General features: G+C 34.9%; 1 protein-coding gene across 1 annotated transcript in view; it reads left to right on the top strand.

Moving 5' to 3' along the window:
- Nucleotides 1–26,100, top strand: part of Scp2 (sterol carrier protein 2) — a 107,108-nt gene that overhangs the window by 12,884 nt on the left and 68,124 nt on the right. Inside the window, exons 4-6 of the mRNA XM_027945011.2 lie at nucleotides 1,819–1,950; nucleotides 4,269–4,333; nucleotides 15,597–15,723. Of these exons, the coding sequence (XP_027800812.1) occupies nucleotides 1,819–1,950; nucleotides 4,269–4,333; nucleotides 15,597–15,723 (324 nt within the window). The remainder of the gene's footprint in view (nucleotides 1–1,818; nucleotides 1,951–4,268; nucleotides 4,334–15,596; nucleotides 15,724–26,100) is intronic.

Here is a 26,100-nt window from a genome sequence, read left to right on the forward strand (position 1 = left end):
CACGTTTTTACATATTGCCATACTAGTGACTGTTGTATTCTGCTATCTTTCCTATCCTCTACTATCCCCCCTCCCCTCCTCTCCCATCTTCTCTCTCTACCCCATCTACTGTAATTCATTTCTCTCCCTTGATTTTTTTTCCCTTTCCCCTCACATCCTCTTACATGTAATTTTGTATAACAATCACATAGCATTTTTAATGATTACATGAGTTCTAGTCTTGGAGATCTACTGCAGCTTATTTAATGGTAGTAATGATACTTTGTTCTTGACATTTAAAGTTACTTCAAATTTCTAGTTGTTATGAAAATACTGTAAATATTATAGGAAATATCACTGCAGATGAATTTTTGTGCCTGTTATTTATTTCCTTGAGATCTCAAGATATCAAGGGAATCCTAGGAGGGAAACTTGCTGATTCAAAATAAAAAATGTGTGTATGAAAAGGATGTTCTTAAACCTTGCTGGAGAGTCTACCTTCCAATGTTCTCATCTTACTGCTCCAGAATTTCTGCCTTGGTGGTGTTACTTGGGAGAAGTCACATGTGTATTCAATATGGATCACATTTTTCTGGATTGCCCTTGTACATAGGCTCTTTCAAACTTTTTGAAATTGTGAAGTCTTTATTTATTTATTTTGAGACCTGGTTTCCTAAACTGATGTGGTCCTGACCTCATGGGATCATATAATCCTCTTGTCTCAGACTCCCAAGTAGCTGGGACTAGAGGTATATGCTGCCACACTTGGTTTAAGTTGTGTAGTGTGTATATGAAATGTTAAAAATAATGGCCTTCAATCGTTGGTATAGTTTTAAAAATTTACATACCAAGCTAGGCATGTTGGTGCATGCCTGTAATCCCAGCTATTCAAGAGACTTAGGAAGGAGAATTGTAAATTGGAGACCAGCCTGGGCAACTTAGTGAGTGAGACCCTGTCTCAAAATAATAAAGAAGACTGGGGATATAACTCAATGGTAGAGTGCTTGTCTAGTATGTGTGAGGCCCTGAGTTCAATCCCTAGCACTAAAAAAGCAAAATTATTTCTGATAGTCAAGTATTCATGAAATAGTGGTCCATACCACTACCCAGATTGAATTCTTTACTACTATAGTGTCAATTCTCTACTTTTCCACCTCTGTATTATATAAAGAAAGTGTACATATGTTCTTTGTTTTGATACTTTTTTATTTTTGAAGAGTATATGATGCTTAATGCTAAAACTGTTTCTAAATAAGGTGTTATTTTAGTCAGATATTTCACTGCTATGATCAAAAGACCTGACAAGAATAATTAAAGGAGGAAAAGTTTACTTGAGAGTCATGGTTTCAGAAGTCTCAGTTCATAGATGTCTCCATTCCTTGGGGTTTGAGGTGAGACAGAACATCATGGTGGAATACTATAGCAGAGGAAAGCAGGTCAGGACATGGCCACCCAGAGCGGGTGTGGGGTGGGGAGTGCTGCATTCAACAAGGTATATATTTTATATACCCCAGTGCCTGCCCCCATGGACCCGCCTCTTCCAGCCATTCCTTACCTGCCTACAGTTACCATCCAGTGACTTAACACATGGATTAGGTTAAGACTCTCATAACTCAGTCATTTCAAACTCTAAACTTCTTGCATTGTCTCACACATGAGCTTTCGGGGAACACTTCACAATTCAACTGTAACAGATGTCAATAATGTATATGTCCTGCCCGTGTTGTATGCTAGGCAAAGGCATGATACTGAAAAAACATAATGCAATATTATATTGTGTTACAGTTCCATGATTCCTGTATTATTGGCATTAAAATTTTAATTTGTTTTTCTATATAGGTGATTCTACCTGTGGGCAGAGGGCTATCTATCACAGTTTGGGACTGACTGGAATTCCTATAATCAATGTTAACAATAACTGTTCCACTGGTTCTACTGCTTTGTTTATGGCCCGGCAACTGATTCAGGGAGGTAAGAAGAGGTTATATGTCTAGTGTACTTGAATAAGTGTGGGACTATTTCCTGGTTAATTCACCCTTTTGACACATACAATTCAGTGTTTTTCATTATATTCATAGAATTGTGCAGTCATCATCACTATCTAATTTTAGAACATTTTTATTACTCAAAAAGAAACCTTGAGATGGGCATGGTGCTACACACCTATAATCCCAGGTACTTGGGAAGATGAGAGGAGGATCGCAAATTGGAGACTAGCCCTGGCAATTTAGTGAGGTCCTTCTCAAAAAATATAAAGGGCTGAGGACAAGTTAGAGTGCTTGTCTTGTATGTGCAAGGGCCTAGGTTCAATCCCTAGAACAGAAAAAAAAAAAGGAAAAAAGGGAAAGAAAAGAAAAAGAAACTCTGTATCTATTAGCAGTTACTCCTCATTTCCCTTTCCCGTCAGCCCCTAGCAAACCTTAATCCACTTTAATCTCTGTTGATTTACCTATTCTGAACACTTATATGAACAGAATCATATAATACAAGGCTTTTTGTGGTTTCTTTCACATAGCATAATGTTTTAATTCATGTTATAGCATATATTAGTATTTTATTTCTTTTTTTAAAAATATTTTTTTTAGTTGTAAATGGACACAGCGCCTTTATTTCATTTATTTATTTATTTTATGTGGTGCTGAGGATTGAACCCAGTGCCTCACATGTGCTAGGCAAGTGCTCTACCACTGAGCCACAATCCCAGCCCATTTCATTCCTATTTTATGGCCAAATAATATTTCTTTGTGTGATATACCATATTTTATCTTGTTTCTGTATTTTTTGCTGTTATGCATAACATCACTATAAATAATTTTAAAATTTGTACACAACTTCAAAAGGCCCTTTCTCAAAATAAAAAGGGCTGGGGATATAGCTTAGTGGCAGAGCACTTGCTTAGCATGTGAGAGGCATGTATGAAGCTCTGGGTTCAAGCCCCAATATTGCTGAGAAAGAAAAGAATGAATAAATAAATAAATATAAAGCAAAAGAAAGAAAAATAACAAGAAAGTGGAACAAGGGACACTAGTTTTATCAAACGGTAAGATACAAAACTCCAAGAATTAAAACACTGAGTAGTAGAACAGTAATCAACAATTGAATTGGTAGAACAGAATAGAGAGCTTAATAAAAGACCCTAGAATATTTGGAAATATAGAATATGATGTGTATCCACAAGAACTGAGAACACACACACACACACACACACACACACAAATTATACACAAAGCCAGGTGTGGTTATATACACTAGTAATTCCCATTACTCAGGAGGCTTGCCTCATATTTTCAGGGCTCCTGACTCAGCCTCCTTGAGTAACTGAGATTATATTATAGATATGATGTCTGGCTTTATCTTCTGTTTTTTAAAGAAAATATTTGGCAATTTTGTCATGTTTTGCTTTTTAGTTGAACTTTAACATTGTTTTTAGATGTTTCCTCACTTCAAAAACAATTCTGTTGAGATTTTGATTTTGATTCTTTTAAATTTTTAGTTAAAATTTCCATTTAATTGACCACTTCTTTAAAATTCAGGATTAGTTTTTTTTTTGGTACCAGGGATTGAACCCAGTGGGGTTTAACCACTGAGCCAAGTCCCCAGCCCTTTTTATATCTTTTTATATTTTATTTAGATACAAAGTCTTACTGAGTTGCTAAGTGCCTCGCTAATCTGCTGAGGCTAGCTTTCAACTCCAGATCCTCTTGTGTCTCAGCCTCCCAAGTTGCTGTCATTACTGGCATGTGCCACCATGCTCAGCCAGGATTAGTTTTTTATATTTGTTTTTCATTGAAACATATTTCCACATTAATCAATTTTCTTTCTTTCTTTTTTTTTTTTTTTGTGTGTGTGTGATGCTAGGATAGAACTCACATCATTGATTAGCATAGCTAATTAAGTGCTCTACAACCAATCTACATCCCCAGCTCTTATGTTTACTTTGAGGCAGAGTCTAAGTTGCCCAGGCTGCCTTGGAACTTGTGATCCTCCTGTATTAGTCTCCTGAGTAGCTGGGATTACAAATGTGCACCACCATGCCCACTGATCAAAACCTTTATTGGCATATTAAGACACAAGAGAAGAATTAGCATTTCTTTTTGAATGTTTTTTCTTATCTACAAGCATGTAAGACTTTTCTATGTAATTTTTTATTTATTAAAAATTTTGTAGAATTATAATATATTTTTGCATTTTATATAAATTATTATACTTATTTTAATTGAAGTATTTAATGTTATTTTGTTGGGTATCTGGAAATTTACATTTTCAAAATAATTACATTTTTCTTTAAGGTATGGCAGATTGTGCCTTGGCTCTTGGCTTTGAGAAGATGTATAAGAGAGGTCTTGAAACAAAAGTGAGTTTCACTTATTATTTTGGAGTTTTTATGAGAAACTTTGCCCATATATCATAAATAGAGTCTGTTAGTAAGCAATATATACCATGATTTGTCACAGTTATTTAATAAATGATACAATCTAAAAGCTGTAATTTTACCATATATGTACACATAGACCTTGGTATTTTAGAACAGTAAAGAATCTTAAAGAGTTATTTGGTTCAAGCTCTTTTTAAATCAGTGATGAAACTAGTGTTCAAAGGGGTCAAATTATTGAATTTCAGGTTAGTTTATCTACTTAATTTGAAAGTCATTCATTCAACAAATGAATTCCATTCAACAAATTGGAAAGAGTTAATAAAGCATGGGACTTCTGGCTGGGTTTAGTGGTATACATGTGTGCTCCCAGTGACGTGGGAGGCTGAGGCAGGAGATTCACAAGTTTGAGGCCAGCCTCAACAATTTAGTGAGACCCTAAGCAACTTAGTAAGATTTTGTCTTAAAATGATGCTTATGTTCACTTTTTAAAAAAACATTTATTCTTTAGTTGTAGATGGACACAATACCTTTATTTAATTTTTATGTGGTGCTGGGAATCGAACTCAGTGCCTCAAGCATGCTAGGCGAGTGCTTTTCCTCTGAGCCACAACCCCAGCCCCCTTTGTCTTAAAATGGAAAGAAAAAAAAAAAGTGCTGGAGATATGACTCAGTCTCTAGGTTTAATCCCTACTACTGGGAAAAAAAAGAAAAAGTGTAGTAGGTTATTTGAGCTTTCTCTGCATTTTTTGAGATGACTAGGTGATTTTTGTCTCCAATTCTATTCATATGGTGAATTACATTTATTGATTTGCACACGTTGAACTATCCTTACACCTCAGAATAAAACAAACTTGGTCAGTATGTATAATCTTCTTAATATGTTATTGAATATGATTTGCTAATATTTTATTAAGAAATTTTGCATCTAAGTTTGTCAATGATTTTGATCTGTTGCTTTCTTTCCTTGATGTGACCTTATCTAGTTTTAGTATCAGGGTGACACTGGTTTCATAGAATAAATTTAGGGTTTTTTTGGGGGCGGGATGCAAATGGTACTAGGGATTGAACTCAGGGGCACTCAACCACTGAACCACATCCCAAGCTCTATTTTATGTTTTATTTAGAGACAGGGTCTCACTGAGTTGCTTAGTACCTTACTGTTGCTGAGGCTGGCTTTGAACTCAAGATCCTCCTGCCTCAGCCTCATGAGCCACTGGGATTGTAGGCGTATGCCTGGCTCTCATAGAATGAATTAGAAAGTTAAAGTTCTATCCTTTTCTATTTCATGGAATAATTTGAGGAACATTGGCATTAGTTCTTTAAAGTTCTGGTAGAATTCAGCTAAGAATCCATCTGGTCCTGGGCTTTTCTTTGTTGGAAGGCTTTTTATTACTGCTTCTCTTTCATTGCTAGTTACTGAATTATTTAGGTTTTTCTATGTTCTCTTGATTCAATTTTGAGAGGCCATATGTGTCTAGAAGTATATCCTTTCCTTATACGTTTTCCAACTATAAGTTTTCAAAATATACCTAATGATCTGCTGGATTTCTGTGATGTCTGTGGTGATTTCTCCCTTTTCATCTCTAATTTCATTAATTTGGGTTTCTTTTCTTTCTTTGTTTTGGTTAGTTTGGCTAAGTGTTTATCAATCTTACCTTTTCAAAGATTCAACTCTTGGGCTGGGGTTGTGGCTAAGTGGTAGAGTGGCTGCCTAGGGATGGATGAGGCCCTGGGTTCTATCCTTAGCACCACATAAAAACAAATCAACATCAAATAAATAAAGGTTAAATTCTTTAAAAAAAAATAAAGATTCAACTTTTTGTTTCATTAATCAATTTTATTTTTTATTCTGTATTTCACTGATTTTTTAAAAATTTATTTTTAGTTGTACATAGACACAATACCTTTATTTTGTTTATTTATTTTTATGTGGTGCTGAGGATCAAACCCAGTACCTCACATGTGCAAGGCAAGTGCTCTGCCACTGAGTCACAATCCCAGCCGTATTCCATCGATTGTAACCCTGCTCTTAATTGTTTCCTTCCTTCTGTTAGTTTTGGATTTTTTTTTTTTTTTTTTTTTGGTACTGAACTTTTGAACTTTGAACTTTGGGCACTTTACCACTGAGCTACATCCCCAACCTTTTTTATATTTTTATTTTTAGACAGGGTCTCACTGAGTTTTTTAGGGCCTTGCTATGTTGCTGAGACTGTTCTTGAACTCGAGATCCTCCTGCCTTAGTCTTCCAAGTCATTTAGGTTATAGGCATGTGCCACTATACCTGGAATTGTTTTTGTTTTTCAAAGGCCTCAAGATGCATCACTAGGTTGTTTATTTTGTATCTTTATGGTTTTATTATATAAGTACTCATTTCTATAAATATTCCTCTTAGAACTGCTTTTATAGTGTCCCAGAGGTTCTTGTATCTTGTATCACTATTCTTGTTTGAATCTAAGAATCTTTAAATTTCTCCCCTCATCCATCATTCTAAAGTATATTGTAAAGCTGGGGTTATATAGCTCAGTTGGTAGAGCACTTGCCTAGCACATTTGAGGCACTAGCACATCCTCAGCACCATACCACATAAAAATAAAATAAAGATATTGTGCCTATCTACTATAAAAAATATTTTAAAAAATATATTGTATAATCTCCACAAGTTTATATATTAGTCCTATATGTTTTTTTGTGTGATATTGATGCAAGAAATATATATATATATATATATATATATATATGTGTGTGTGTGTGTGTGTGTGTGTGTGTGTGTGTGTATGTATATAAATGAAATACAGATTTTTTTTTTCTCTTGAGGCTTTTAAAATTATACCCTTGTTCTTCTCTTGAGGCTTTTAAAATTATACCCTTGTTCAGTAGTTTGGCATTTTAATTATAATGTGACTTGGAGAGGTTTTTGTTTTGATCTTGTCTATTTGGGTTTCTGTATCCTGTATCTGAATGTCCACCTCATTCTCAAGGTTTGGAAATTTTTGTTATTATTTTCTGGAAGAGGTTATTCATGACTTTAGCTTGCCTCTCATAACCCTCTGATTCTAATGTTTCTTAAATTTTGTCTCTTAATGTCCCAAAGTTCTTGTATATTCTGGTTATAGTTACTTTTTTTCTCTTCCATAGTGTTTGAATGTTGAAGACTGACCACTTTATTATCTTGCAACTCTGAGATTCTTCTTTCTTTAGCATGGGCTATTTAGAGAAACTTTCAATTGAACATTCTATTTGATTTATTGTTTCTTTCATTTTCAATATTTATGCTTATTTCTTCTTCAACATCTCTATTTCCATATTGAATTTTTCATTCATATCCTGTATGGTTTTCTTAATTCATTGGAGTTTTCTGCGTTCATTCATTGATGATTTTCATAATCATTCTTTTGAATTCTTTTTTTTTTTTTAAGAAGGACCCTAATCCAATGTGAATGACCATTACTTTCTCTCTCTCTTTTTTTTTTTAGAGAGAGAGAGAGAGAGAATTTTTTAATATTTATTTTTTAGTTTTTCGGCAGACACAACATCTTTGTTTGTATGTGGTACTGAGGATCGAACCCCGGCCGCACGCATGCCAGGCGAGCGCGCTACCGCTTGAGCCACATCCCCAGCCCTCTTTTGAATTCTTTATGTGGTATTTCATCCACTTCAATATCTTTGGAGTTGGTTTCTGGTGACTTATGAACTTTAAGAAGCATTGTATTGCCTTGTTTTTCATATTTTATGTATTCCTGTATTGGGTTTATACATCTGTTCGGATGCTTTCTCTTCCATTCTTATGTGGGAGCCTTTTTATGATCCAGCCTTCTGTTACTAAAGTTATGGGATATCAGGTGTTGTTAATTTTTTAATATATTTCCAAATGGGTTTAGGAGTATAATTTTCCTGACAGCTCTTTAGTGATGATTAGTGTGTTTGATACAGTGTATATTGTGTTAGAGCTTGAGGATTCCACTTTCCTTGTAGGTCTCAAAAGAATGGGGTCCTTCTTATTAATCCGACAATTGTGTTTTATACAGAATAGTATGTGGGGCATACACTCTGTGATTGCTCTTCTTCATGTATATTCTAAAGAGGGAGCGGGGAGATTTAGATGAAGATCCATTGAAGGTGTGGTGTCCACAATCTTTGTGTTAATCTCTCTGTTTTTGCTGTAGGAGTGGCTATACTTGAGTGGACCTAAGAACCCCTATCCTAGCCATTACTAACTAAGTACTAAAGTGTTTGACTAATTACTAAAGGGCTTGACTTAGTTTTGGCTCTTCCATACTTTGTATTAAAGTACCCTTGAAGTTTGAGTATGGGACTGGGGATGTGGCTCATTGGTAGAGTGTCTGCCTGGCATATATGAGGCTCTGGGTTTGATCCCAGCATCACAATACAAAACAAAACAAAATAAACAAACAACAACAACAAAACAAAGAAACTTGAGTGTGGTAGTTTATGTTTGGAGCAAGGTGAAGTATCTCTTGACTGGGTTTAGCTCCACAGCAGAGTCTCTACCCTCTGAGTTTGTAGTGTCCTGGTAGATTCCTAGTGTGTCCCAGAAAAGGGAAAAACAAACATTAACAACAACAGATGCAAACAGTATAGAGCGTTAAAAGAAATATTTGGTGCCCACTATAACATCTACAGCACTAATTACCACAAAAATAGGAATGGTGGTGTCAGTAGTTGCCAACAGCAAAACCAATAAATACCATGAATTATATTTGACATTAAACAACAGGTGTCAACCAGTTATTCCATCCATAGAACTAACTGCAATAACATGAATAGTGGGGACAGGATTTATATAAACCAAATAGTTCTAAAAGATGGTAAAATACAGTTTTTCAAGAGAGAAGAAAATGTGATAAGAAGACCAAAGAAAGTTTAGAATGTTCAGAGTGTGAACATAGAGAAATCAGAAGAGATGTAGCAAGTGATGATTATACAGATGGAGAAAAAAAATAAAAGGAACAAAGTGGAGAGAGAAAGAGAACAAGAGAATTTGGCAATTAGAGAGAGAAGGAGAGAAAGAAAAATAAGAGAAACAAATATAAAAAGAAAAAAATCCCTAACCCTCAAAAGACAAAAATATCAATTATTAAAAAAAGCTAAAAAATGAGAAAACACACACACACACACACACACACACACACACACACACACAGAGGAAAAACGATTTGTAATGAAAAATGAAGAAACTGTCTCCACCAAGTGGTCAAAACTGAGGAGGAATTATCACTGACTATCCTGTTTCTTGGGGTATGTACCCCTTAGAACAAGGGGTGGGATTTTTTGGACTCTTGTTCTTTCCGTGTTGCTCACTGAACTGCCATCTGGAATGGCCTAGAATTGAAGCTAGTTGAAATAGTTTTCTAGTTTCCTTTCTCCCTAATCTCAGATGGAACAGAAATACTCTCAGTTGGAGTTTTGTCTAGACAAACCAGATCAATGTACTCCAATGTGGAACTGCTGCAGAGTTGTAAGTGGAGAGTTCTGGTGGCTGGGAGTTAGGTTTCTTCAGGTCTTTGGAACTTTGTTGGGTTGTATCTATTCTTGAGAGATTAGATCAGTATACCCCAAGAGCCAGGCAGATGTTGATTTCTGCTGAGAGTCTGGATCTCAGGAGCCTCCTGAGAATTCTAAGGGTGGGGGAATCAACCCTTCACAGGGCTCAGACACTCTGCTGCTGCCCACTGATATGGCCTTCCCAGGCTCAGTCCCTGAGTGTAATTATACTCACCTCTTCAGTTTCCTGATCCCCTTCAGTTGGTCATGTGAGTTGCTGGTCATGTGAGCTGCCAGACTCAAAAGGAAAGTAGGTGCACTCCCCTCTGTACCTCTGACTTGAATCTTCCTGGATATAATCTTTTCTATGCCTATTTCAATCATGTTCTGCCAGGGATACTCTAGGCCACATAGTAGGCACATGCCAGGATAATATGGCAATATTTGCTATGATCTCCTGGGTTACTGAAGGAGCAAGCTGCAGCATGGTCTCCTCAAGATGGCTCCCTGCTTCAGCCCTCTGCTTACCCACTGAGAAAACACAGCACCTTTAAAACACCCGTTCACCGTGCAGCCTCTGGATCAGCTAAGTTCAGACTGCTTTTCTGTTCTATAGGTTTTTCCATGTCAGATTTGTCTATTGAGTTTTTCTGTCTGTGCTATCCCTCCCTCTGTGGTAAAGCAGTGCTGCTTCTGCTGATGCAACCAGCATGGCAGCAATCTACTCTTACTTGTTATTTGTTAAGTGCACCCAAATTTCTGAAGAGTCTCTGATATTCAATTTCTTGAATTCTTTTTTGCACCCACCTCACTGAGAAGAGTATTCCTGCTGCTTGAATCCTGAGCCACAGAGCAACTAGAAATGCAGCCTTCCTCTAATCTGCCATCTTGAATACTCTACTAATCAGTCTCTTAAAATGTGGTTACTGAGGGACTAAATTTTTAATTTTAATTAATTTAAATTAATACGCAAGTAAGTTATTAGCAAATTTTTAAATATGTTTGGAATAACTTGGGCCTGTGAATCTCCTTTTACAACTGCAGGTTTCATAAAATCAAAATATAGTTCAAATACTTCTGATAGAAACTTGTATCCAAGTTGAGATGTGTTGTAAGTATATGGTACACAGAAGATCTCACTTAGTGTGAGAAAAGAATGTAAAATGTCTCAATTCTTAAATATAGATTACATATCCAAATTAGCACATTTAAGATCCTTCCATTTCTTCTCCAAACTCCTAATATTTATTAGTTGTCTGATTTTACATTTAACAAAGTTTTAATACAGTCTTTTTAAAATTTTTTTTTTAATAGTTGTAGATGGACAGCATACCTTTATTGTGTTTTTTTTTTTTTAAGGTGGTGCTAAGTATCGAACCCAGTGCCTCACACATGCTGGGCAAGTGCTCTGCCATTGAGCTACAGCCCCAGCCCTGTAATACAATCTTTGTAACCATAATTCCTATGATTAGTCTTTTCCTTTATATTTAAATGGTCCAAATTTTCACTTAGTGCTTTTTCTTTCTTTTTTTTAAATTTCCTCCTTTCTCTTTCTTTTCTTTTTTCTTTTTCTCGTGATGCTGGGGATCAAACCCAGGCTCTTAAGCATGCTAGGTAAGCAGTCTACCAGTAAGATATACCCTAGCTCCATTGCTGTTTTTAAATGATATTTTCCCATTGTAGAATTCTTAATTTTAATTCTCTCTTGTTTGGTTAGATTTTGTCATTTAGTAGTGTTTTTTTATTTTAGTTTTTAAATTTTAAATCATAAAAATATATACATGAGCATCCAGGTACAGTGGCATATGTCTGTAATTTCAGATACTTGGAAGGCTTAGGCAGGCGAATTGGAAGTTTGAGGCCAGCCTGGGCAACTTAGGGAAATCCTGTCTCAAAATTAAAAACAAAAAAACAGAAAAAGGATGCTCACTATAAACTATCTCTGGGTTCAGTCCCCAGTACCAAAAAAATAAAAAAGGGCTAGGGATGTAGCTCAGTGTTAGTGTCCCTGGGTTCAATCCCCAATGCCACATCAAAACAAAACAAAACATCATGAGCACCTTTATAAATATATTTTTGGGCACATTATATTTTAGGATATATTCCTAAAAGTAGAATGATTGAGTTAAAGGTATACACATTTTTAAGACTTTTGATTCTTATTACCAGAAAGATTATAGGACTTTAAGTTTTCACTGGGAGTGTATGAAAGTACCTGTATTGTTTCCCCCTATACCCTCCTCAAAGATGCACAGTTTTTAATCTTTGCAAATTTATTAGTTGAAATATATATTACAATCTAATTTTAGAACTTTTTTGACATCCTAAAAAGAAATCCTATATATACTAGCAGTCCTTTCCCTTTCCTGCCCACTCCTAGCCAGCTTTAGGCAACTACTAATCTACTCTGTCTTCATCGAGTTGCCTGTTCTAGATATTACACATAAATGGAATCATACACTATCTTTTGTGTCTGGCTTCTTTTACTTAGTTTTCAGGGTTCATTTATGTTGTAGTATATATCATTACTATGTTCTTTTTTTATTGCTGAATAGTATTCCAGTGTCAGCTATACCACAGTTTGTTTATTCATTTGTATGTTGATTACACACTTAACGTTGCTTCTACTTTTTAACTTTTGAGAACAATGCTGCTATGTACATTCATAATAATATAATAATATTTTGTTTATGGAGATAGGTTTTCAGTTCTCTTGGGTGTACATCTAGGACTGAAATTTCTGGTTTAAAATACAATGAATTGCCAAACTGTTAATAATTTGCATGGATTTCCCTAACAAAACACCATAGACTGGTTGGCTTAAAGCCAGAAATTTGTTTCTTACAGCTCTGAAGTCCAAGACCAAAGATGCCAGCTGATTCATTTCTTTGTGAGAAATGACTTATAGTTAGCTTACAGATAGCTGCTGTCTTGCTGTGCCTTCACTCAGCTTTTACTTGGTACTCAGTCTTCTTCAAGAGAAGATTTGTCTTCCTCTTCTTGAAAACTGCTTTGCCTGTGGATTAAGACCCCAAATTTATAATCCCATTAAACTTTACTTCCTAAAAGCTCTATCTCCAATACAGAGTGAGGGTAGGGCATCCCTATGAAATTGGGAGAGACATGATTCAGTCCATAGTAATGGGGGCTCCAATTTTGCTACATCTTGCCAACACTTGTTATTATTTGTCATTTATTTTTTTCTTTTTGGAACTAGGATTGAACTCAGGAGTGCTTAACCACTGAGCCACATCCCCAGCCTTTTTATTTTGAGAAAATATCTCACTAAAGTTGTATAGGGCCTCATTAAGTTGCTGAGGAGGCCGGCCTTGAACTTGTAATCCTTCTGCCTCAGCCTCCTGAGTCACTGGATTACAGGTGTGTGCCACCATGCCTGACTTATTTGTCTTTTTGATTAAAGCTGTTTAGAGATGTGAAGTAGTATCTCCTTGTGGTTTTGATTTATATTTCCATAACTGATGTTGAGCATCTTTTCATGTGCTTAGTGATCATTGTTTATCTTTTTTAGAGAAATGTCTATTCAAGTTTTTTGTCCATTTTAAAATTAGGGTATGTTTTTATTGAGTTGTTAAAGTTTTTTATACATTCTAGATGCAAACTCCTTATTTAATTTGCTGATATTTTCCCCATTAATTGAGTTGTATTTTCATTTTGTTAATGTTGTCCTTTGATGCCAGAGTTTTAATTTTGATGAAGTTCAATTTATATTATCAGTATTTATTGTTATTCTTATTGTTAGGTGGTACTGGGGTTTGAACCCAGGGTCATTCTACCATTGAGCTATATTCCAGCCCTTTATTTGTTTATTTAAATTTTGAGATAAGGCGTAAGTTGCCCAGGCTAACTTTGTACTTGTGATCCTCCTGCCTCAGCCTCCTGATTGAGTTATCTTTTTGTTGCTTGTGCTTTTGGTGTCATAGCTAAGATAACCTTTGACAAATCCAAGCCATAAAAATTTGCTCCTGATTTCTTCCAAGAGTTTTGTAGTTTTAGCTGTTACATTTAGGTCTTTGTTCCTTCTGAGCTTTATTTATTTATTTTTTTATGAGGTATGAAGTAAGGCTCCAACATTCTGGATGTCTTTTATTTGATTTTTTTCTTGCCTAATTACCATTGATAGAACTTCCAGTTGGATAGAAGTGGTAAGAACAGAAATCCTTATCTTGTTTCTGACCTTATAAGATCTTATAAGTCTTTTGCCATTAAATATGAACAAGATATTAGCTACAAAATCAAATGGTCAGTGGTTATCAGATGGTTACCAATAGTTTACTATGTTCTTAGAATAGTAATATTACCTCTGGATTAAAAACTTTTTTCCTTTTCATTTTTTATCATGCTGGGTATTGAACCCAGAATCTTGTACATGCTAGACAAGTCGATGTTGATGGACCTTTAATTTATTCAGTTATTTATATGTGGTGCTGATAATTGAACCCATTGCCTCACACATGCTAGGCAAGCGCTCTACTACTGAGTCATAACCCTAGCCCCTGCTAGGCAAGTCTTTATCACTGAACCACATTCCCAGTCCTGCCTGTGGATTGTTGGTAGATGTCTTTTATTAGGTTGAAGAAAGTTACCTTTTCCTGTTTTTTGTTTTTATTTTAGTTTTTGTAATGCAAATTGTCTTTTAAAAAAATTTTTAAGTGCTTTTTCTGTGTCTATTGAGATGATTGGGTGGTGTTTGTCCTCTGTTCTATTGATATAGGGTATTACATTAATTGATTTACAGGTGTTAAATGAACGTTGCATTCTTGAGATAAATTCCACTTAGTGTGATGTTTCATCCTTTTTATGTGTTGGTGCTTTCAATTTACTAGTATTTTGTTTAGGATTTTTTTCTCTAAAAAAAATGATTTTATATTCATCAGAGATAGTGGTCTGTAGTTTTCTTGTGATGGCTGTCTACTCTACTTACTGTGTGGGAGGCTGTGTGCTAGATTGGGGTTTGCATACAAAGGTGTATGGTAGAGTAATAGGTGAATTGACAAAACAGTTAGCTTTCCCTCTATGGAATATTTGCAGTGGGGAATTCTGATCTTCTCTTCTAGAACCATGAAAACAGATGTGGTTATACTTTCTGTGCATCACTTTATCCTTTTCCTGATTAGCTCCTTCTCTGAAACACCTAATTATGCTATTACCTTAGTGTCTTTGTTCTTGCTATTCCATCTGCCTAGAATGTTCCTTTCTCAAGATTACCTAAATAACTTACTCCCCACTCCATTACATCCCTGCTTAAATGTCACTATCAATGAGATCTCCCCTGACCATTGTCTGTAAAATAGCACTTCTCACCTTCAGTCCTTATCTTTTTCCTCATATATATTATTCTTCATAGCATTATTATTTACATTTCAATTTATTCTTGTCTCTATCATCACCTTCTTCCTTTCTTCCTGCCAAATGTAAATGTCAGATGAGAAGAATCTTTAATTGATGTGTTTATTCTTCTATTCCCTGAACCTTGAATAGTTATTATCATATATTGCATGCTTGATCAGTATTTTTTAAATAATTAATACCTCTTTGATTGTTTGAATATTTTTCTTCTTCCCATGTTTTCCTGCAAAGGATTTACTGATGATTTTATTTACATTGACCATTTTTGGTTTACTATGTTCTTAGAATAAGCAAAGTTCTTTCAAATAGTGTAAGAGTTGAAAGAGACACATACGATGCTATTACTTATTAAATTTTGTTTTTTACCTCTTAGTTTTCAGATAGGACCAATCCAATTGATAAACATTTTGAAGTCTTGGTCAATAAGTATGGAATTTCTGCCCACCCAGTTGTTCCTCAGCTGTTTGGTTCTGCTGGAAAAGAACACATGGAAAAATATGGTATGTTAAAAAACAAAACAACACTTTAAGGTGACAGGTACAGTGATGCATCCTGTAATCCCAGCTACCTAGGAGACATGGAGGCAGGAGAATCGTAAGTTTGAGGCCAGCCTGGGCAACTTAATGAGGCCCTGTAGGTCATCAATGGATCACTTGTTTAGCAGCAAAGCCCTAGGTTCAATCCTCAGCACCATAAAAAACAACAAAACCTAAGACTCATTACTAGTTATATATTTATTAAGGAACTGTGGAGGATATCATGATATATAAGATATAAACTAGTTTTTGAACTAGGTTGGTGAAGTAGTCCCTGTACAGAAAGTATACATAGGACATCATATGGGAAGTACACCTAGAATACTACATAGTAGGAAATTGAAATAGGAAAAAGTACATTTTTTTGTCTCCTTTAATCAGGGATGATAAATTGAGGATTACCAGTTCTGAATATGATAGTAAAACTTTAAACTTGTTCTTGATAATAGATTTATATAGCCAAATTGTATTCTTTTAAAAAATTTTTTAGTTGCAGTTGGACACAATATCTTTATGTTTTATTTTTATGTGGTGCTGAGGATTGAACTCAGGGCCTCACACGTGCTATGCGAGTGCACTACCGCTGAACCACAACCCCAGCCCCTCAAATTGTATTCTTATTATTTGAGTCTATCAGGAGTCTGTCATCATCCCATATTCCATGGCATTTTAAGGGGTTAAAATTTCTTAGTTGATTTGGATTTTGTAGCTAATATTATGTTCTTTGACTGATGGTCAATGGTTACCAGATGGGTAAAGCATGGGTTAGTGAAGATAGGGTGATTTTTTTTCTATTGTATGACTGAACCACTGCCTTATTGAATATTATGAGATAAGAAAGAAGATGACCATGTTTAACAGGTCAGCACTCCAATTCTTTGCAGGAAAAATATCCTAGGCTCAATAGGCAGCATCAAGTAGTCAGAAAGGAAACAAGTCTTTCAGCAAGAATGGAAGTAAGTGGCACTTCCATTTACTAAAATTCTCAAAGCAGAAACATGAATCAACTTTGATAATTCTTCCTCCCTTTCTTCCACTCCAGTTTCTTACTATGTCCTAGAAATTCTACCTGTGAACCATCAAACTATCTTCTTTCGTCCAGTTCTTTCATTGCCATAGCTCTTTTCTTAGGTAGACTTTTTTTTTTTGGGGGGGGTAGGGGTGCTGTCCTACTGAACTATATCCCCAGTCGTATTTATTTATTTAGAGACAGGGTCTTACCAAGTTCCTAAGCTGGCCTCAAAGTTGCAATCCTCCTGCCTCAGCTTCCCAAGTCACTGGGAATTATAGGCAGGTCCCTCTGCCCCTGGGTAGGTTAGAATTTTTCAAACATTGATTGTAACCCACTAGGAAATTATGGAATCGAATCAAGTTTAGTGGGTCAAGCCAACCATTTCTTTTAATCTGAACTTTGTATTGTTGTCTATTATCACTCAAAATAGAGAAGTAAACAAAACACTGTACACAGCAAGCAAGAATGTGAATTCTCATAAAGGTGATAGCTTGTGACCTACATTACCACCTAGGTTAAAAAAAATAATGTTGTCAGCATCCAAAATTCCTCAGTGTACATTATTTTTGTCTTATGAACTTTGTAGGTTTCTTGATCATCTTGAGTCATTGCTTTAGCCACCCCCACAAATCTTATTGTAATGTGTTCTTTTCTACCATGAGACTCTTCTGAAATGGTTGAGGGTCAAAAATCTTAAGCTTCCTAGTGGCCCTTTATTTGAGAGAATTTGTAAAACAGAGCTGTCTGAACTATGTACTGAGGTATTCCATTTAATCTTTCTGAGATCTTTTTTTTTAATATTTAATTTTTAGGTGTAGATGGACACAGCAAAATGCCTTTATTTTTATGTAGTGCCAAGGATCGAACCTGGGTCCTGCCCGTGCTAGGCGAGCGCTCTACCGCTGAGCCACAATCCCAGCCCCCTTTCTGAGATCTTAACTGAGGATTTGACATAGCCTGGGCTTCATCTCAGACAGTGTTTTACTGGCAGTGTCATGAATTTGATCTTTGCTGAAAGTCTATTTCTTAATTTTAGCATCTTTTACCTCTAAAAAATCTGAGAATTTTCAAAACTATCACGTTCTAGGTTCTTTTTGTTTAACAATTGTTTCCTCAATATAAAGATACAGAATTTTACTATAAGTTGCAATAAGAAATCAGGTAGCAACTTCAACATTTTGTATGTTTTCTAATTTTGCACATAATTTCAGGCAATAGTATTATAAAAATCCCTGTGTTTTTATAAGAAGAATCTCCCTTCATCTAGTTCCTGGTCAGATTTTCTTTATCTTCTTATAAGTTCTCACCTACAGCATCTTCAAAGGACTTCAAAGATACCACTAATATTCTCTTCTAGGCACTTCAGGCTTTTACTAGCAGTTTCCTCAAAGTCTACTTTCTGGTTCCAAAGCCATTCAAATATTTTACATTTTTGTTCAGTGAGACTGAACAATCAAGGATTGATTGTTCCTTGATCAAGGAACTGGCAGATTCATTGTCTGGTGAAGGCCCACTTTCTGATTCATGGAAGGCATCTTCTCATTATGTCCTCATACAAGAAAAAGGAAAGAGAGCTCTGGGACCTCTTTTATGAGGCCACTAATCCCATTCATGAGGGCTCTGTCCTCATGATTTGATTACCTCTCAAAGGTCCTACTTTCTATTACTATCACCTTGGGGATTAGGTTTCAACATATGAAGTTTGTGGAGATATAAACATTTAGTCTATTGTTATGGGCTCAAAGGCCCATCTCCTAATAACAATTAGGAACAGGGTTGGACATAAGAATTCAAGGGAATGAAGTGCAGTGGCACATGCTTGTAATCCAAGTTTCTCAGGAGGCTGAGGCTGAAGGGTTGTAAGTTCAAAGCCAGCCTTAGCAATTTAGCAAGGCCCTAAGCAACTTATGGAGTCCCTGTCTCAAAATAAAAAATAAAAAGGGTGGGGATGTGGCTCAGTGATTAAGTCCCTTTGGTTCAATTCCCAGTACCCAAAACTAAAACAAAACAACAACAATAACAACAACAACAACAAAAAAAAAAAGAAAGAAAGAAATTAGGGGCTGGGAATGAAACTCAATGGTAGAGCTTCACATGAGGTTCTTCTAGCATGCATGTGACCCTGGTCCCCAGCACGACAAAACAAACAAACAAACAAAAACAAGAAAGGAAATACATGAACTAATTTAGAGAGAACTGTTGTATTTATGATGTTGTTATCCTAGAAAATTAAAGTTTTCCTTATATATAAACGTTTTATTTCATGTGAAATAAATTTATTTCACATTTTATTTATTTTTAAATAACTTCCTTAATTGCTTTAGTCGTCTTTGAGGCAAATGGATGTTTCTTTGTTGTTATGTCCTCTAAATTAGTTATTAGCTGTGTGTATGTATATATATGTATATAGATTTCTATTAATTAAAAAAATATTTTTAGTTGTAGATGGATATAGTACCTTTATTTTGTTAATTTATTTGTGGTGCTAAGGATGGAAATAAGTGCCTTACATGTACTAGGCAAGCCCTCTACCACTCAGCCACAACCCCAGCCCTCTGTGTATTAATTTTATGACTTGCTATATTATTAAATTTTCTAATTTGGGGGTTAGTTTTGTTATTGATTTTATTTAAAGGTGTTTTTCAGATAAGCAACTATATTATTTCACCTGCAAAAAGAGTGAGTTTTACTGCATCTTTACTAAGTATAATGTTTCTAATTGATTTCTTTTTTATAATTGCTTTAGCCAATACTATAAGTACATGTTAAATAGTAATGAAGATAATAGACATCCTTGTCCTTCCTATTCCTGATTTCATTGTTTTCCCTTTAAGTAAGACCCTGGCTTCAGGACAATGATATATACAGTTTGAGCCTTCTCTAATCCAAAAATCCAAAATCTGAAATACTCTGAAATCTGAAATGCAGAGTTAGATTCTGTGCTGTTATTTTATGTAGTAATTTCAATTTAATATTTATAACTGATGTTGACTTATAATTTTTTTGTTAGGACTTTAACAAGTTTTATACTTGCTTCATAAAAAGAAATATGAAGTTTCTTTTTTTCTTTTTCTTTTTTTTTACTCTTAATGCTATAAAATAGTTTATGGAGCATTGGGACCATGTGATCTTTGTAAGTTTGGTAGAATTTCCTGTGAAACTATGTGGGCCTGTTTTTTTTTTTTTTTCCCCCTGGAGGGTAGTTGCTTGGTAATTTCCTCTATTTCTTTTATGTTTAAATATTCTGTAACCATTTTTGGCAGTCCAGAAATTACCCAATTTAGATTTTTAAGTCAACTTATATGGAAGTCTGAAAAGTAATCTTTTATAGTTAAAAATTTTATTTCTATTTAAAGTAGGAAAAGTTTCTCAGCCTGTTCTTACTTTTACTGCTGGAAACTGTAGAACAACAGTAGGCTGCCACCAGCTCACCTCTTTGCCCTCTGCAGGTTTTCTTCTGGCTGCTTTTGTTCCCTCAAAGAATGAGCAGTTGTTGGCTAGGATTTGGTCTTTTCCCTTTTCTTTTTTTCTAACTTATAGATAATTTAAAGTTTTGGCATCTTCTGTTTTCTGGTTATGCTGATTGTATGGTTTTGTGCTATCTTATTTTTTCTTGTGAGTTTATATTGTTTTGGATATACACACATACACACACACATATTTGTGTTTATATATGTTTTCTTTGTTCAGCTTTTGTTTGGAAGCTACTGAAATACATGAATATATATTTCAATAACTTAGACTTAAAAAGAGGGAGCACTTCCAAAGAAACTATAGAATTTAATAACACAATCAATAACTTAGACTTAACTGACATACATAGAATATTTCACCCTTCAGTGAGCGAATACACTTTCTTCTCAGCAGCACATGGATCCTTCTCTAAAATAGACCATATACTATGCCACAAAACAACTCTTAGCAAATATAAAAAAATATAGATACTACCCTGTATTCTATCAGATCATAATGGAATGAAATTAGAAATCAATGATAAAATAAGAAATAAAAGCTACTCTAACACCTGGAGACTAAATAATATGTTACTAAATGAAAAATTAATTCATTAATTAAAAATTAGTTGCAGAGGACATCAAGGAGGAGATTAAAAAAATTTAGAGGTGAATGAGAACACAGATACAATATATTTAAATTTGTGGAACACTGTGAAGGCAGTTCTAAGAGAAAAGTTCATTGCGTGGAGTTCATTCCTTAAAAGAAGAAAAAGTCAACAAATAAATGACTTAACATTACATCTCATAGCCCCAGAAAAAGAACAAATCTACACCAAAAGCAGTAGAAGACAGGAAATAATTAAAATTAGAGCTGAAATTAATGAAATGGAAATAAAAGAAACCGTTGAAAAAATTGACAAAAACAAAAAGTTGCTTCTTTGAAAAAATAAATAAAATTGACAGACCCTTAGCCATGATAATGAAGAGAAGGAGAGAGAAAACTCAAATTACTAACATAAGTGATGAAAAAGGAAATATCACAACAGACACTACAGAAATACAGATAATTAGAAATTATTTTGAAAACTTGTACTCCAATAAACTAGAAACATCAAAGACATTGACAAATTTCTAGAATCATATGATTTGCCCAAATTGAATCAGGATGATATATACAATTTAAACAATTTCAAGCGATGAAATAGAAGGCACCATCAGAAGCCTACCAACCAAGAAAAGCCCCAAGACTAGATGGATATACAGCCGAGTTCTACAAGACCTTTAAAGAAAAACTAATATCAATACTCTTTAATTTATTTCAGGAAAAAAAGGGGGGGGGGAACACTTCTAAACTCGTTCTATGAGGCCAATATCACCCTGATTCCAAAACCAGGGAAGACACATTAAAGAAAGAAAACTTCAGACCAATATTTCTAATGAACATAGATGCAAGAATTCTCAATAAAATTCTGGCAAATCAAATACAAAAACATATCAAAAATATAGTCTGCCATGATCAAGTGGGGTTCATCTCAGGGATGCAAGGTTGGTTCAAACATATGGAAATCAATAAATGTAATTCATCATATCAATAGACTTAAAGATAAGAACCATATGATCATCTCAATAAATGCAGAAAAGCATTTGACAAACTACAGCACCCCTTCATGTTCAAAACACTAGAAAAACTAGGGATAACAGGAACATATTCAACATCATAAAGGCTATCTATACTAAGCCCCAGGCCAACATCATTCTAAATGGAGAAAAATTGAAATCCCTCTAAAAATTGGAACAAGACAGGGATGCCCTGTTTCACTGCTTCTATTTAACATAGTTCTTGGAACACTGGCCAGAGCAATTAGACAGATGAAAGAAATTAAAGGGATATGGATAGGTAAAGAAGAACTCAAAATAGCACTGTTTGCCAATGATATGATTCTATACCCAGAAGACCCAAAAAGTTCCACCAGAAAACTTCTAGAACTAGTAAATGAATTCAGCAGAATAGCAGGATACAAAATCAACACCCATAAATCAAAGGCATTTCTGTATATCAGTGACAAATCCTCTGAAATGGAAATGAGGAACACTACCTCATTCACAATAGCATCCAAAAAAAAAAAAATCCAAACTTGGGAATCAACTTAATGAAATGAAAACTATAGAATGCTAAAGAGAGAAATTAAAGAAAACCTTAGAATATGGAAAGATATACCTTGTTCTTGGGTAGGCAGAATTAATATTGTCAAAATGACCATACTACTAAAAGCACTATACAGATTTAATGCAATTCCAATCAGAATCCCAAAGACTTTCTTCATAGAAATAGAAAAAGCAGTCATGAAATTCATCTGGCAAAATAAGAGACCCAGAATAGCTAAAGCAACTCTTAGCAAGAAGAGTGAAGCAGGTGGCATCACTATACAAGACCTTAAACTATACTACAGAGCAATAGTAACAAAAACAGCATGGTATCGACACCAAAATAGACTTGTAGATCAATGGTACAGAATAGAGGACACAGAGACTAACCCACATAATTTTAGTTATCTTATATTTGACAAAGGTGTCAAAAATGTACATTGGAGAAAAGATAGCCTCTTCAACAAATGGTGCTGGGAAAATTGGAAAACCATATGCAACAAAATGAAATTAAACCCCTATCTCTCACCATGCACAAAACTCAAAGTGGATCAAGAACCTAGAAATTAAACCAGAGACACTGTATCTATTAGAAGAAAAAGTAGGCCCAAATCTCCATCATGTGGGATTAGGCCCCAGCTTCCTCAATAAAACTCCTATAGTGTAAGAATTAAAAATCAAGAATCTATAAATGGGATGGATTCAAACTAAAAAGCTTCTTCTCAGAAAAAGAAACAATCTGTGAGGTGACTAGAGAGCCTACTAATTGGGAACAAAGTCTTACCACACACATGTCAGATAGAGCACTAATCTCTAGAATATATAAAGTACTCAAAAATCTTTTTATTTATTTATTTATTTTTTTAGTCGTAGTTGGACACAATACCTTTATTCCATTCATTTATTTTTATGTGGTGCTGAAGATCAAACCCAGGGCCCCGCGCATGCTAGGTGGGCGCTGTACTCCTGAGCCACAATCCCTGTGCCCTCAAAAATCTTAACACCAAAAAAAACAAAAACAAAAACCCAATCAATAAATGGGTCAAGGAACTGAACATGACACTTCTCAGTATACAATTAATCAACAAAATATATGAAAAAATGTTCAACATCTCAAGCAATTAGAAAAATGCAAATCAAAACTACTCTAAGATTTCATCTCACTCCAGTCATAATGTCAGCTATTAAAAATACAAACAGCAATAAATGTTGACGAGGATATGGGGAAAAAGTCACACTCAGACATTGCTGTTGGGACTGCAAATTGGTGCAGCCAATATGGAAAGCAGTGTGGAGATTCCTTGGAAAACTGGGAATGGAACTTCCATTTGACCCAGCTATCCCACTCCTTGGTCTATGCCCAAAGGACTTAAAAACAGTGTACTTCAGGGACACAGCTACATCAATGTTTACAGTAGCACAATTCACAATAGCTAAACTGTGGAACCAACCTAGATGCCCTTCAGTAGATGAATGGATGAAGAAACTGTGGTATATATACACAATGGAATATTTTTCAGCATTAAAAGAGAATAAAATCATGGCATTTGCAGGTAAATGATGAAGCTGGAGAATATAATGCTAAGTGAAATTAGCGAATCCCCAAAAAACCAAATGCCAAATATTTTCTCTGATTTAAGGATGCTGATCCATAATATGCTGTGGGGGTGGTGGTGGGAGGATTAAATGAACTATAGATAGGGCAAAGGGGAAAAGGGGAGGGAGGGAAAGGGAGAGGACATAGGGGTTAGGAAAGATGGTGGAATGGATGGTCATCATTACCCTAAGTACATGTAAGAAGACATGAAGGATGTGACTCTACATTGTGTACAACCAGAGATATGAAAAATTGTGTTCTATATGTGTAATAAGAATTGTAATGCATTCTGTTGTCATATTTAACAAACCAAAATTTTTAAAAAAGATAAATGAGAGAAAACAGGAAGGTGGGAGAGGAGGAGCAAAGTACTGGGGACTGAAGTGGAGCAAATTAAATTCCATGTGTGTATGTTTATGTCAAAATGAACTTCAATATTAGGATAACCATCATGCATTAATGAAAACATAAAAAAATTGAAATAAACGCTGTGGAGTCCATAATCCATGAGGCACATTGAATGTAGTTGCATGCAAAATTATTAACCCAACTTTGACCTGAAGTTACAGAACAAAACTTAGATGTTATATATTTGAACAATATGAAAATATTAATGTTATTCAAATGAGGTATGTGAGCAATAATACATTCATATTTTATATGTGGAGTCACTAGAGCTAAAATTGAAGTAGGCTATTTAAAAATGAAAAAAAAAGATTATATTTTCTCAAGTTTCACATTACTTGGACTAGTTGGAAATTTTTCTACACCAAAATTTGAAATAAAAATATGTGTTATTTTAGTTGAAATATTATTTTTCAACAGATTTCCAAATGAATTGTAGAATTGTATTGTATTTAGGTTATCATTTGAAATTACTGTTTATGAATGTACACTCTGAATAAATATATAAGAAAGTTTGTGGAAGCTTAAAGTCATTAGAATATGCACACTTTTTTTCAGGTATTTATTTATTTATTTATTTTTGTAGTGCTGGGGATTGAACCCAGGGCCTTGTGCATGCGAGGCAAGCACTCTACCAACTGATAGAATATGCACACTTTTGTGCTTCATAATTTGACTCAAGGGGACTGAAATCTTTTTATACTAGGCCTTTGAACAGCTAGAACTCTTAATTGACAGTTCTGAATCAGTGATTAACAAGCCCTTTATTATTAGTGCCTAGGCTTACAAAATATATAAGTAACTAGCAGAATATTTTTCAAGGGAATGGGGTGTTTTATAGATTAACTGGATCCCATAGAAAGAAAAAGAGTGAAAAGATATCAGCACTTACTGAATATCTCTTGGGTTGGATATTATGCCCAGTGCTTTTATATAGTTTTAGCAGCCTTTCTTCCTACCAATCCATGCATAAATTGCTTGTGAATCTTCCAAGAGAGAGAATAAAATATTTGTGCTCCCTATAACAAGGAAGTTTTCAACCAGCTGAGGTTACTAATTTCATTTTTGGGGTGATTCCAGTTATAACAGTTCTTCTTTTCTTCTCCTTCTCACTTCTTCCTTCTCCTTTCTCTCTCCTTCCTCCTTCTTCCTTTCTCCCTTATCCCCTCCTCCCAAAACCTAAATCTCTCACCTGTAGTTTATACCTATGGCCTTCTTTCTATCTTCTGAGACTCACAGAAGCCTTTCAAATATATGAAGCCAGCCTAACTCTGCTTAATTTAGCCTCTTCTCTTGTCTCTATTAGATTTGTTTCATGACCCATCACCTAATTTCCATGCCGTGACCATATGTAAGCCTTTCTGGGAGCCACATCATTCTGTTAAATCTCATTGAGCTTGTAGTTGAACAGAACCTCAGAGTGTGTCTCATAGTTGTTTCTTTTCCCAGGGCTTTTTTGTTTGTTTGTTTGTTTTGGTAGGGGGAGACTTAAGAACAGAACTGGGCATTTAATTTATATTTTGGTCCATTCCACTGATAAATCCTGCTGAAATCTAGTTGAATTCATTATTACAGCATTTCCTTCAAGCTTCAGGTTTGGTGAGTGTCATTTTAATCTTCTAATTTAGTTTCAGTTGGAAAAATTAATCAGAACACAGCTAAGGTTAGTGGTTAGGGCTTTTCTTTAAGTGGAGGCATTCATTAATGCTGTGTTTGCCAATGAGTGT

This window comes from Marmota flaviventris, chromosome 10, assembly GCF_047511675.1.
Source record: "Marmota flaviventris isolate mMarFla1 chromosome 10, mMarFla1.hap1, whole genome shotgun sequence".
NCBI classification, from domain to species: Eukaryota; Metazoa; Chordata; class Mammalia; order Rodentia; family Sciuridae; genus Marmota; species Marmota flaviventris.